The sequence below is a fragment of the Cardiocondyla obscurior genome, linkage group LG22 (genome assembly GCF_019399895.1).
Source record: "Cardiocondyla obscurior isolate alpha-2009 linkage group LG22, Cobs3.1, whole genome shotgun sequence".
NCBI classification, from domain to species: domain Eukaryota; kingdom Metazoa; phylum Arthropoda; class Insecta; order Hymenoptera; family Formicidae; genus Cardiocondyla; species Cardiocondyla obscurior.
Window position 1 is genome coordinate 3,654,985 of NC_091885.1, and position 14,378 is coordinate 3,669,362.

The following is a 14,378-nucleotide window of genomic DNA, read 5'->3' on the forward strand; positions in this document are numbered from 1 at the left end:
AAGAATCGGCGGGTCGTTGCACACCCCGCCGGTGCGAAATTCGTTCGAGGCGATTTAGAAACGTGGCGCGGGAATTAATTATCGGTTCGGCAACCGGGACGCCGCGTGACGTTGATTAAAATTTCGTTGTATCGCGATTAGAAGCCTTCGACCGATCGTCACCTGTCGATTTAGTATTAGAACGCGAGATTTAAATAGATGTCAATCGATAGGCAGATCCCTTCGATTATAAAGATTACAAAGTTAAAAAGAATCATTCAGGTCTCTTATCCAATTTTCGCGGAGAAAAAGAGAGACGGAAACGGAGATAGAGACAGAGAAGCGCTTCCTTACTTTCTTAAAACGGTAAAAATATTTTCGCGCAAGCTTCACGATCTAACTCGCCCTCGCGTGCAAATATTTACTGCAAATAAGGGAGGGAGAAACAATGGGAATAATTTCAGTCGGGAAAAATTCCGACGGGCACGACTTACGTGCACGCTCGGCAAGAAAGATAAATAGAAAAGACGAGCGGGCGTCGTGCTATCGTGCGAAATCGCGATAACAACGCTGTCGCAGACAGACGACATGAGTGTCGGGTTGATCGAAAGCATGCGATATAATAGCCCCCGCGCGTTGAGAGAACTTTTGTCCTCTGATTGAGTATATCAAGTATTCTGGTCGAGTAACAAGTGGTGGACGCGTTCGTCATGTCACGCGTCAAACGCAGCGTATTATGCGGCGTTCATTTCCATGGCTTTGTGTTATCTAAAAACAACGCTGAGATTGTCCTCCTCCCCGTCGATAAAAGCTCCAACGTTGGCGCTCGGAAATGGCTTTTCTCCTCCTTCCTCCCTCTCCCCTGATTTTATTCGGGTCCGCGGTGAAATTCGACATTAAAGCGACACTTTTGCGCGCCGATGTTTTTGACGAGCCGCGTTGTTTGAAGGTAATTATCGGAGCGACATGGATTTGTCGTCTGGATAAATTGTAATTGGCGGTGCAGTTTACACGTTTAGCGAGGAAGAAAAGGGATCGGGGGGAAAACCTCGCCAAAGGAAAAACGTATCACGTTGCGATTATATTTGCAGTGGGAAAGTAATATTTATCGTTAATAAGCGTAATATTTATTCTCTCGCGATCCACGATTACCGATAAGCTTTACACGACATGTTTTAACGTTGCGTAAAATATGAGAAATTTATACAGTGTTTTGTGACCGTATATTTACCCGGATTTTAATATAAATTTATTCACGTATTTAAATTGCTTAAAAATATATTTTCAATTTTAGCGAAATACATCTGTCGCAATCGTCATTAATTTGTATTCATATCTTTCTTTTTTCTCTTTTTTTCTCTCTCTTTTTTATGTATAATTTTATATTGGTTTTTAAACATTTATGCGTAAAAATAAACGAAAATTTTGTGGCGTTAAAACTAGCAAACTTTTTCGGGTATCAATTAATTTTACATAATCAATTATCTAACGTATATGTATAATTTATATCAGAATGTTAAAGCTAGTTAAAGTAGAAATTAAATCAGATTGATGATCATTTGCAATTTTTAAGATTAAGTTTTAATTTTAATATTACGCAAAATTCTTTTTTTTTTTAGAAGCGCTATGTGGTCTTAAGTTTGTTTTTTCTTTTTTTTTGTACTATATTGTAAAATTAATCTTGTTGGAGTAATCTTCGTTCCATTTTATGGTAGAAGTAATATCATTGTGTATTACATTACTTGTTGGTAAGAACTCCTCTTGTAAAAAAAAAAGAACACTAAAAAAAAAACATTTTAATATACTTACGTTTCTATGTTTTCATAAAAAGCAACGTACAATTTGTATCCGCGCGCCACGCGAGATTAATTTTTTCTTTTTTTTTTTTTACCAGGCATTTATTGAAATACATATGATTGAGATGAAAATATTTCCAATGATGAATTAAAATATGAGCTCACTAAAAGATATTTGAAAACTTATCAACTAATACATTCGATATTACTTGTCTATCTATCTAATAATTAATTAATGTTGTAAGTTAATTGATTAGTTTCTGGAACGCCGTCAATGTTTTTCTCGATCCTCGCTATTCCCTCGTACTGTGCCTTCTTCCTCGCATCCTGTCGTCTCTGCTCGTCTTTCGTAACAGCGGTCAGAATTAAACCGATTAATAAAGTCAGGCAGAGGCCAACGTGCACCGGAATGTCGCCATATGCGTTCAACAATAATCCAAATATTATAATAAGTATAATGCCGTATATGCTGGTCGTAACATTGAGCAGTCCGGCAGGTATATTCTCCGATTCTGGGTACGTGTATTCGGTGCACAATTCATATCCCAGTGCCAAATATCCAGACATAAAGAATCTAAAATTACGATCAGAAATGACAATTTAAAATATGAATTATATTAAATCGATTTGACATAATAGAGAAGACAAATAATATATAATTTCCCATTATGCGCAATTAAGTAAAAACGGTATGAGCGTTACCCTAAGAAAATCGCTGACACGTATACCATCCATTTAATGCCCATGCAAGTAAACACTGCGAATAGTATTTGACCACATAACGTAAGAAAATATACAGTTACAGCAGTTTCTCTGGAAAAAAAAAAAAAGGAAAAAGGAGGGAAAAAAAGAGAGAGGAAAAAAAAGATTAGTTGATGCGACAACTGCAAGATTCTAGTTTATCTTTCAACACAATTGTAAATGTCTCTCTTACTTGAACTTATGCGTTTTATCAAGAATGATACCGAAGCTAACAGAACCGGCCATGCCGGTTAGAATTATAGCTAAGCCAATTCTGCCTGCATCTTGTTCTCCGTTCTAAAATACACGCGCAAATGTACGTCTTTATTTTAGATATACGTGGAAAATAATTATATATGTATATAACTACGTGTGGATAAGATTTTTTTTTTTTTAACGTAAATTCATAAGTATTTGCCGAAATCTCTTTTTTTTTTTTTTTTACGTTTGATCTCTCCGCATCGAGATTCGCCGGCTTACCTCGAAGTGTGCCAGGAATATCTGATTGAGTAACGTGGACACGGCATTCAGCACGCCGACGTTTAAACCATAGGAATTACAAAGTATGATATAGTTTTTGTTTTTACAAAGCCTTTTAATCGGCGCCACGAATTCCTCCTTTTTCTTCATCCGATTCATTTTTTGCAGCGCTCGCGTCTCGCTCGGCGGTAGTTTCGGCTCGTTCTGAAAAACTGATGCGAGAGAGCACATTGAGCAGATTAAAACGTGATAATCTTTCCCCGGAACGCGGCGTTCTTTAATTAATTAACGGCTCGTCCTCCCGCGGTCGACTAAGATAAATAAAAATAAACTTGGATAAAGAGACTGAGATTAAAGTGGATTATCGGCTGTATTGGAAAATTTAGTTACGTCGAAAATTTGACGGCCACGTTGGAGAAACCTCTTTTAATTAATATCTATAAAAGATTACGCTGGGCTCTTTCAGCAGATATCAATTATCAGTTTGAAAATATGCATTTAAATCGGATATTTAAGTTAATTTTAATTATTTATTATTTTACTTAATTAAGAAAAGTTCTTTCACACGTGGGCGATTATAAAGTAAAAAAGCTTGAAAATAATTTTTACATTAAATCTTTGTTCGTAAGCAGTTATTTGTTATTATAATATCACATTAACTGAGTATTGCTTGCTTACGCGATTGGTGAATTACTCGTTCTATTTCTGACGTATTGCGAACTTACATATTAATGCCACGGCGAAGACGATCGTGCCTAAAATCGCGACGATCCAGCATAAACGTGACAAATCTTTGCCGACGTCATCCAAGCTCTCGTGATTTTTCACTATTATAGGCCCTAAGAGAAAGCCGAGCGATACTCCCAATTGATTGCCGAAAATACCCAAGGAAGTGGCGGTCGAGAGTTGGGTGGAGGGAAACCATTGCGCGGCTATGCGTCCTGGTAACGGCAGGACCATAGTCTGATAAAAGAAATCAAATAATTACTATTCCCCAAGGATGCACAGAGAAGCAGAGTAAAGTAATAGGACGGCGAAATAAAAAAAAGAAAAAGAAAATTAAAAAAAAAAAGAGAAAAAAAAAGAAAAAATAAAGAAAAGAAAAAGGAACTGTAACGGTGCCGAGACTTTTAAAGAGTTTCATAATAGAATTAATTAAGGGATGTAACCTGTGCGAGCGCGACGACCGAATGACCGATGAAAGCGACGTAAAACCTGTCGGGGTGAATGGAAAAAGTTTTTATCCAACCGCCCAGGCAATTTAAACCGCTGCCTATGATGGTGATCCGTCGCAGGCCGACCCTGTCCGTCACATATGACACGGGGAATATAAACGCCGCGTAAAACACCATGAACGACATCGAGGTCCAATCAACCATTAACGAAGACACCCCGTAGTACCTGAATATCATACGGGGAAGGTGCTGATGTGTTCACGTGCGAGACATGATACGTATTTCGAATGGTGTGCCATACCTGGTGACCACGTTTGTTATAATCGAGTACTGTATCCATTGAGCTGAGTTCGCTCCGGCGTAAATCATGTAGATGACCAGCATCAGCCATCTCTTTTTGTACACTTTTAACTTAAACGGTCCGACGTCGACCGGTGTGTCCGATCTCGTTATTTTCGCCGGGTCCCTCGTCGCGAGCGCCTCGCTTAAACTCTTATCTTCCATTACCGTTATATTTACGTACACTTTCGCATTAATTGTTGCGAAAAGAAAAAAAAAAGAAAAGAAAGCCCGCTCGCCGAGCTCGAGATCGGTACGGCGCGAATTTAGAATCGTTTTTTCCAAAGCTGTTCACATTTCGTGAATTAACTTCACAATGTCGCGGTGATGAAAAAGGTTGATGCTAATTGATATTGAAGTAAAATGCAACTGCATGACGTTATCGTTATTAAGTCAGCCCTGAGTTAGTATCAAGCGAGTTTACCTTATCTATATGTGAGCAAATATAGCATGAAATAATTAGCTTGAAGGTTTGAGAAACCTGCCAGTCTTATCAGACTTTTTTTTTTTTTATCAGCCGCTGAATGCATCGTAGCTCAGCTCTAAAACAAATATGTGACAGTAAGCTCGTACGCTTTATTCTTGCACAATTGAGCGACTTACGTACGCGATGGTACAGTATTGTATTACATTGCGACATGAAATGTGTGTTATTGTGTTTCCGTTCGAGCAATTGAGAATATTAAAGGCCACGAAAGTTTGATATAAATTACGTGAAGACTTGTTGGATCTAATAGGATTATACGAGCGATGATAAAACGTCTAATTTATACGACGGTGACATTTTCTAATACGTAAATTCTCAAAGATAAGATTCGTATATTATACGTCATTTTATTGAATTCTGATATGCTAAAAAAAAAAAAAGAGAGAGAGAAACGACTGATTATCATATTAACTACTTTATAAATAAATTTACACGTGACTTTAAGTATCATTAATTATGATTTAATAATGTATAACGTAAGGTGAATATATATTCGGTAATGTGACGTTAAAATGTATCGTGCAAAATTGTATATGATAATGTTATCACAAGGTGCCTGTATTTCGCACTTTAACATACGAAATACGTATAAATATTACGATACACCCGGCGAATAGCCCCGTGGAGAGTTAATTAGTATCAAAACTAGAAAATTTGGTACAATCGTCGTGAAGTACGGCTTATCGCGCGCTTAATTGTAACGCAATACGTTATATCGCTTCGGGAATTTGCGAGGAGAGAGAAGAAAAAAAAGAACAAAAAAAATAAAAAAGAAAAAAAAAGGGAAACGGGACGCAGAGGGAATTACGAGAATATTGCGGTACTCACTTTTCGTTGGAGAGCACACGTCGTTCTGGAATAAGCATGAAAATATATCTTACTTCGCGCGCGAGGTAAGCTACTAAATTGAACTTTATGCATTGTACAACGGGGGATTTCGGTATCGCGATATCGGTCTTGCCCCGCGGGCTCCTGTGAGGAAAAGGATGCGCGAGCAACACGCGTAATACGTTTTCCATCGACGTGAGAATTTTCACGTGTCAGAATATTGTGACACTGGAAAACCCGACGCGCCGCATTCCTCCAGAGCCGTTTTTCGGGAGATGAAACCGTGAGCGTTGTTCGCAATCGGTTTAATGACTTTAATGGATGAGGGATCGGAGAGGCGCGGCAGATTCAAGTGTACTCGTCAAGTAAGCATGAGGACGTGAATTGTTGTATATGTATATTTTATATAGTATTTTAAACGATTATCGACGCTTTGAATGTATTATACGCAGATAGATATTAATTATATTAGTTGCTTTAAAACTCATTATGTGAATTAGAGATAGTTGATTTAATTGACAAATACGGCAACGCGTTTGCCTGTTGAGAAGTCATGATACATTCAAGTTAATATTAATTATAATATTCAGCGTGTGAATTGTTTTAAGGTATTAATACTGTGTGGAGATGAGATTGGTATATATGTGTGTATGTGTGTAAAACAAAGACGGCAGAGAGAACGCGCTCGGGGCAAATGGCTCGCTCGACCTGATAATAGAGCTTGCATTTCTCAGTCGAAAGTCGAGATAGGCGGTTCGTAATATAGCAGAGCTTTCAGCCGTAGGCGGCCGACAAGTAAATAGATTTTATGATTAAAGCTGTATCGGTTTTAACGCAAGGTAGATTCTCAAATCCCTGCGCGCGAGATGTTTGCGCAAAGAATATCTCGCATAGCAAATATTAATTAATTTGTATATAACGCAGCGGTTTTAGATCGATGTGTACTTAATCTATGCATTCTTTTGGACCGCTCATTACTTTTATTCATTTCCTGAATAAGTATGAATTTCTCGCGGACGCGTGATCTTGCCGAGAAAATGAGGGAGATGCGCGAATAAAGGTCGGGCGTGCTCGGGCGCGCTCGGACGGGATCGGTCGGCACGTACGGCTGCATTACCGCTTCATCTCATTCTGCCCTCAGCGGTCGCCGACGTAGGATCTGCGGAAGATCGGCTCACGCATTTCGGACGAATGGCGGTACAATTTGGGCGAAACATCCTTCTCTTGTCCATCCTCTTTGCACGTGGAGCACCCGAGATTATCCTACTTTCCCGTGAGGTAAATTTGTTCCTCAATTAATTATATTTGTTCTCCGAATTTATTGCGTAACCTACGAATTTCTCACGAACGCGTTAATTTACTTAAAGGGTCAGTGGAGTACACGAAGAGAGTTCAGGAATGCTTCGTCGGGATCGGTCGTATGATTCCAAGCTCAGCACGTAGACACGTAGGACAACGCAGCCGCCTCATCCGTACTCTGTCCTCTGCAGGCGCCGACGTAAAATCTGCGGAAGATAGACTCGTGCATAACGGGAGGATTGAAATAAAATTCGAGTGAAATATCGTTCTCCTGTGCATCCTCTTTGTACATAGAGTACCCGAGATCATCCTCCTTTCCCGGGAGGTAAGATTATTTCTCGATTAGTTATATTTTGTACTCCGAGTCAGTGTCGCATAACCCTGGAATTTTCCTCGCGAGCGCGTTGACCTAAGCTAGGACGGTAAAAAAAATACGCGAATAAAGCTCGAGCGCGCTCGGGCGAGCTCGACAAGGATCGGTCGTACGATCCAGAGCACGGCACGTACGGCTGCGAGACGGCCTCTCGTTACTCTGTCCTCTGCTTGCGTCGACGAAGGATCTGCGGAAGAGCGGCTCGCGCATAACGAACGGATTGCGGTACAATTCTGGCGCGATATTCTTCCCCTGTCCATCCTCTCCGTACGTGGAGCACCCGAGATCACCTTACTTTTCCGTGAAGTGAGTCTGGCCTCTCGATTAATTCTATTCTGTTCTCCGCGCCGGTTGCGTAACCCACGAAAGATCGTTTCAGGCTCGCTTCAATCGTGCTCCAAGCAAGCTGATCGACAATTGACTTTAATCCCGCCGGCGGCGTTTCCGCCGGGCGCGGAATTTCCGTAACGCGACCGATAGAAATGCCGTTGGCTGTCCTGAAAGTTAATCATCGTGCGGTACGGTCGGAGCTCGCTCGGAGCTCACTCGGAGGTAGGATTTAATCGACGAGAACCGCGACGTATTCACGGTGAGAAGTTCGGAAGTATAATATTCGCTGGGCATATTTGCGTGGAACGTAGTATCGGTGTGTAGCGGGCGGGCAAGGACAAGGTCAACGGTACAGGCGGCGTACATAGCTCGCGCTCGCAGTAGTTTTCTATTGCTATATCGGATAAGATGGCTGATTCGGCGTCTACGTTGCGTGAATTTTGCAACAACCGTGCAACGTAGGATAATTTCGTGGCGTACGAGACTCGCGCGCAACGTTCACATCACTGCTTCGTGCAAAACGGCCGGACTTAGATAACGAGCTCCGTTAGCGGGTTTCTGTTCGACGACTACGTACGGACTAATTATACGTTTTTACAACAAATGAATATTTAAGTGTCCTTAATTAATAAAGTATGTTCTTCTGTTTCAGATTAGGACCCGGACCCAAACGTATATTCTGAGAGGGGGAGGAGGCTCAGGATGGACAACGTGCATCGTTGGATTAACCCTTTGGTGAGATATATTTTATATTTTCGTTAAATTAATTTTTCATGTTAAAATTATTGTTTGAAAGAATTTGTACGACACCAATTATACATTATTCTAGCATTATTAATATTTTATTTATCACTAATGAACAAAATCTTTTTTTCTGTTTCAGGCTAGGACTCGGAGAACAAAGTAAAAGTGTTCTCGTCGCCGGAATGTAATGAACGAACCGAAAACGGTTCGTCGGTTTTTTTCGGGAGTGGCGTAAAGTAGTGTCGCACGTTTTTTTTTTTTATTAAAATCCCCGGCTTTCGCGAGTTTCCAGTGCGCGGAAGGACGACTCGTCACGACATCCAAACTGAGAGGAGGACGAGGCTCAGGAAGGGCAACATGCATCAGCGGAGCAACCCTTTGGTAAGAGTCATTTTTACTCCCCAAAAAATTACCAATTTTGCGCTATCAAGATCGCTTCAATAATAAAATAACAGAGTTCAATAAATTAGTAACGAGAAAAATTTAATCTCTTAGAAATTTTATTCAAATAAATATCTTTAATTTTTTTTAATTGAAAAATTTATTAGAGACGCGTAAAATATTTTTTAATATCATGAACATTATTTTGCTCTCTCTATAATGTAATTTTTATATTTTTTTGTTACAGAATCGTCGTTGCTGTTGCTACAACTCCGCTGCTGCGCATCGTCCGGTAAGTCGTACAATTTTTTTCTACAATATTCAGCAGCGATTAGGTTTTCTTTATGAAATAAACGAGCGCACACGTAAACGTAAATAATTTTTTTTTAATAAGAATTTAAATAATCCTATTTAAAACTTAAAAAAACGCAATTATTTTTAACGGGAAGCAGGGAAAGTTTTCAAACATAATAAAGTTAATCTGGAATCAGGCGCCTTGCGAACGAAACGTTATAGCAGCCTAGCCGATGTAGTAACGAATCACGGTTAACGTACAGAAATCGCGCGTTGAAATTATGAAAAGTGAATTACTTTATCACTTTATTATCTCGGAATTACTACAGCTCTTTTTATTAAAATAATTAATTATTTATTGTCTCCGTTTCAATGATAAAGACCAAATTCCGCCGGAAGAACTTGAACATTACTGTTCCAAAAAGAAATCAATTTTCTCAGTTCAACGCAAACACGAAGCAAAAGCGTGTATAGAGTAACGAAGAAAATAACGAGCTTAAAAAAATGTCTTAATTGCCAGTTAACAGTAGCGACGCCTAATAAAGATACCTAAATCTCTCTCGGCGCGCGACGAACGGCATGTAATGAGGCGTTCTTTAAGTTAAACCAACATTTACTCTCGTAACTCGAAGCGAGCCAAACGAGAGGAATTAATCGGCATCGCGTCGAACAGCGGCGGATTTCGCGGATAGCAATGAAATGTCTACATTTTTATTTTAAACCGAGATGATACAAGTATTCACACGCCACTTGAATTTTTATAGACGCTTTAAAATTATATTAATTAAATTAATTTCATATTACATTTATAATAACGATGATTGATTTTTGAAATAATATATACGAAGTAAATTTAATGCTTTGCATATAACAGAATTTTATTGGACGTTACATGTTAACAGTAAAGGCGACGCAAATGTAATCCTCTTAATCTTACATAAAGCTAAAATTTATTACAAAATTGAACATCTCTAATGCAACTTTCTCATTTTAATCCGATCAATTTCCTTTAAATGCATTAATATTACATTAGTACTTTGTATGTGATGATGTGTATCACGGAAAATGGCTGAGGCTTGAGAGAACAAAAAAAAAAAAAAAGAAGTCGCAATAAAAATGTGTAATTTCATTGTAAAAATATGTGATTCGTGCTCGTTGCTTCCGTGTAAAACTGAACGTCGCGCATACGTTTAATATATTTAGCTCGACAAAACTTTATCACTATCTATACCTTTCGTTTACCGCACGTCCCCCGATTATCTCGTTCTCGATCGGAGTCCGGGCGAATATGTTTTAAACGATTGATTATTGTTTCGGCTCTCAGTTAAATGAACGTTCGTTTGGAGTTATATAAATGTTTGGTTTAATCTATACACATACTCTAAGAATTATTTGACTCTTATTACGGCTTAGTGTTCTTAAACGCTTGAGATCGCGACACGCGGTCTTACAATTAGTATTAAAGTATGTATACAGTATTCGTTACAAACTATTCAATTCACCGAGCAACAGTTCACAGGGCGATGTTTCGAATATAAAAATTAGTGAAAAATCACTTTACATTCTTACGCGTTAAGTTATTACACAGATACGTTCATACAAGTTTATGCGTACATTAGGTGGCTAGTTTTCGAGGGTGTATAATTGTCGTCAGTCGGACGTTTCGCGGTGCTTAAATTAATTTTAAAAATTAGCTGTTTGCATTAAAGAGGAAAGAAAAAAAAAAAAAGAAACTCCGCGAAAGAGATGTTGTACATTTTGTATAGAAATGCTGCCTCTCAGGCTTTGCAGTTTCGGGTAAATATTAATTTGCTAAATTAATAATTTAGGCCGCAGTGATTAACAAATATTTGAAAATATCGAGTAAATTAAATAGTGTCGTATTAACCATAAAATCGATTTGCACTTTAATAAAGAGGTCCGAATCAATATCGTGTTTACGAGAGCGAAGCCTTTTATAAAATTGGCAGACTCTATACTGGTAGTTTACTCTTAATATCGGTCAAATTAATCAGATTTAATTTTTCACAAATTGTGCGCTTTAGTGGCATATTATATTGCACTCGCGTCGGCGATAATAAAGCTTTGTAAACACATCTGTATTTGAACGCTGAGTGAATGCATCACATGATAATTGGATATCGATGCAAAACAGATTTCCGTGTTCAATCGTTCCATTTATTTAATTTTTTATGCACCTTCGAAAGTCTGTGTCTCCCAGATGATGATACGTATCGCCCGTACTTTTTAGATCGATGTAAAATATTTTACATTAATCTTTTTTTATTTTTTATTTTCGGGAGGGAATTTATTGTTACATATTTTTGGAATATGTAACTCGTCCGAAAGCAATAAAAGTGTAAAAGTACAATATTTTACGCATTGCTCGTACAGAATGAAGCCCCGGCGCGTTATGAACACATTTTCGAACGCGTTTTATCTGCTTCGGAAAGAAAAAAAATTATACCTTGTGTACATGTCGTTCGTAAAAGTTACTCGATCGTGAGGTAAAACCCTGTAGAAACACTTGATATATAGAGATACCGAGATTTATCGCTAAACCTTTGGCTTTAGAATCGTTTCACGAATTTTCAAATCGATTACTTTGCAAAAAAATTTTTATAAATCCCCAATCCCGAACAATTCCTCGCGCAGCTAGGTACAAATCTTGATAAAAGTGCGAATAATAAAAATTCGTTGAAATAACAAAAATTCTAATTAAATTGTCTTTTAAAAGAAATCCAAAACGTTTCGTTGAAACTTTGCAGAGATTGAATATTTAATAAAAAGAAAAAAAGGAAAAAAAAGAAAGAAAAAGAAAAATAGATGTAGAAGAGAGATTGGCGATCAATTGAATTTTCACCGCGATAAAATCGACTTTAAGTTGATCAAAGTGAAGGGAAGGGGGAAAGGGAGAGGGAGGGGCATTAAGATTCTCAAAGGAATCTATGGCACCTGACGTATATATCGATGAATAGAACCGAATCGTGGTCCGAACGCAAAGTGACGCGATTGAATTGATCGGAATACGCGGGCGGTAAAAGAAAAGCGCTTCGCAATGGACCGTGGAGGGATGAATAAAAAAGACACGATAAGACGTATCACCGTGGAAGCGCGATAGAGTCTCGTTCCATTTAGTTCTACTTAACATTTACGCCGTAGCGAGAGGAGAATCACGATTAAAATCGTAGGCGCGATCGAATTTATCAGATTGAAGTTTTATTATAACATCGAACGTTTATCTAATAGACGTATATTTATTTATATATATATATATATTTTTTTTTTTAATTTTTTTTCTTTCACGTAGCTTATGCTCTCGCGTAAAGTAACTGAACACCATTCTACAATCGCAGAGTTAGTTAACTGTAAACGAGAAAACGTTCCGTTATAAATTATTCGCGAGCGACGAAAAATCGATGACGTTAATTACTAGTCGTAAGAATATATTATTTACAAGATGAGAGACGCGCGATGAAACGTACTTACTGGACTGTGATCCGCGATTAAGCGGTTTAGTTCGGAGTTAATCTGTACAAATAACTACTCGTCATTCTCGTAACGTACAAATTTACAAACGTATATACGAAGACTAATACGCATCAACAGAATTATATATTCTAACGCCGCTTAGCAATAATTATATAACAGTAATCCGCGGAACAAATAAATGGGAATTACACTTTTCGACTGCGATATGTTCTTCTTTTTTTTTTCTTCTTTTTTCTTTTATCTTAATTCAATATTTAACAAGATTTCCTTTTCTACCGTCACGGTTCGTGCGTTACTTCCATAATTTGATCCCGGAGCACATGCCGATATAGCTTATACAAAGGTACATTATATCAATAATCTTGTATAAAGGCGTTTACAAATTTACAGATATTCAAAAACCTCTTTTCTTTTCCTTTTTTTCTTCTTTTTTATTTTTCTTTTAATTTTGCCATACGTTCTACTAAATTCGTACATTCTCGTGTCCGGTGCGAGAGAACGAGTGATTTTCAACCCTCAAACGTTTGAATATGTAACCGAACTTCTAACTCCGTCCGAGAAGGGTCTAATTTGTAATATATAGACGTGGCATACGAAATGCTACGGAATATTGAAAGCAGCGTAATAACATAAATAATCGTCGCGCGTGGAAAGGGAATATATTAAACGTACATTTATCCGAACAGACGCTTCTGGATTTTCCTTTAAAGCATTGAACATTGCACATTATAATGCGATGGAAATCTAGCTTCTTTTTTTTTTTATTTCTGTTTTTTGCGTATCGAGCAAATCCAAATCGTGCTCGCTTTAATTATGCAAATACGCGTAATGGAACCATAAGTGGTAAAAATTGGATTTCGAGTTGCGGCAAAATATAAATGAAATATTGTTTCCGGCAGGAAACTGCCGAGTCCCGATGTTTTTAGACGCTGCCGGGACACAAGCGTTTCTTCGTTCCGCGTTTTAGAACTATCCGGTTGAAGTGCGGGCTATTTAATTAATCGGCAAAAGGAGGGCGGGGAGCGGAAAAAATAGGCTTTTTTCGCACGCGTCGAATAACGCTCGGCGCGAGATAAACGCATTATGCGCGTCGCAGAGTCGCAATAGTAACTCGTTAAATTCGTTCCGCCGTGAAGGATCACAATCCTAGAAATTTATTATGGCAACGTGTCCCAGGGAAATCGAATTTAACGGGTTTTAACGAGCCAATCGAGATTATTACTCGCGAATGTGCCTTATCGTTGCATCTCCCCGGGCAAGCTGAAATAGGATCGGTTCAAATGAAAAATGAACGGGAAAGAGGGTTAAAGCAGTTCCTCGTTATCGTCCGTAACACCGTACATCTGCGGCCGCCTCTCGAAAAGTCGTTGCTGTTGAGCTTGTTGTTGTTGTTGTTGCTGCTGCTGCTGCTGGTGTTGCTGCTGCTGCTGTTTTTGAAGGAGCGCAATACTGGCGGCTTTATAGTTAATCGGCCCGTACGACTTGTAGTCCACGTCCGCATAATCGAGATCCGAGAATTCCGGCTTGAACGGCTGCATAAACAGAAAAGCGTGACGAATATGACGAAATGAAAACGACTCAAACAATACAAATGTCTAAAAGACATTCCAATTTTTTTTTTTTTTTAATTTTTTTAAATT

General features: G+C 38.4%; 2 protein-coding genes and 1 long non-coding RNA gene across 11 annotated transcripts in view; 1 reads left to right on the forward strand and 2 right to left on the reverse strand.

The window, feature by feature from the left end:
* Window positions 1–1,239: 1,239 nt before the first annotated feature.
* On the reverse strand, window positions 1,240–5,361 carry LOC139111029 (choline/ethanolamine transporter flvcr2b). The gene is made up of 7 exons (XM_070671064.1): window positions 4,473–5,361; window positions 4,166–4,397; window positions 3,722–3,959; window positions 2,997–3,208; window positions 2,710–2,813; window positions 2,478–2,588; window positions 1,240–2,349 (listed from the first exon to the last, which is right to left on the reverse strand). Exons 1-7 carry the CDS (start codon window positions 4,673–4,675, stop codon window positions 2,004–2,006), a joined length of 1,446 nt encoding a protein of 481 aa, XP_070527165.1. The 5' UTR covers window positions 4,676–5,361; the 3' UTR covers window positions 1,240–2,003.
* Window positions 5,362–5,786: 425 nt separating this feature from the next.
* Window positions 5,787–14,378, forward strand: part of LOC139111033 (uncharacterized) — a 56,952-nt gene continuing 48,360 nt past the window's right edge. For 2 of the 5 annotated variants that reach the window (XR_011547134.1, XR_011547138.1), the window contains exon 1: window positions 8,140–9,244. This is a non-coding gene — a long non-coding RNA (uncharacterized lncRNA). Of the gene's footprint in view, window positions 7,450–8,139; window positions 9,245–14,378 lie in introns of those variants that run through there. The other 3 variants (XR_011547136.1, XR_011547135.1, XR_011547137.1) reach the window with 3 other exon arrangements.
* The window catches only part of Nrm (neuromusculin), a 122,043-nt gene continuing 121,797 nt past the window's right edge, over window positions 14,133–14,378 (reverse strand). For all 5 annotated transcript variants that reach the window (XM_070671054.1, XM_070671056.1, XM_070671059.1 and 2 more), the window contains one exon: window positions 14,133–14,270. The gene's annotated coding sequence lies outside the window, so the exon portion shown is untranslated. The remainder of the gene's footprint in view (window positions 14,271–14,378) is intronic.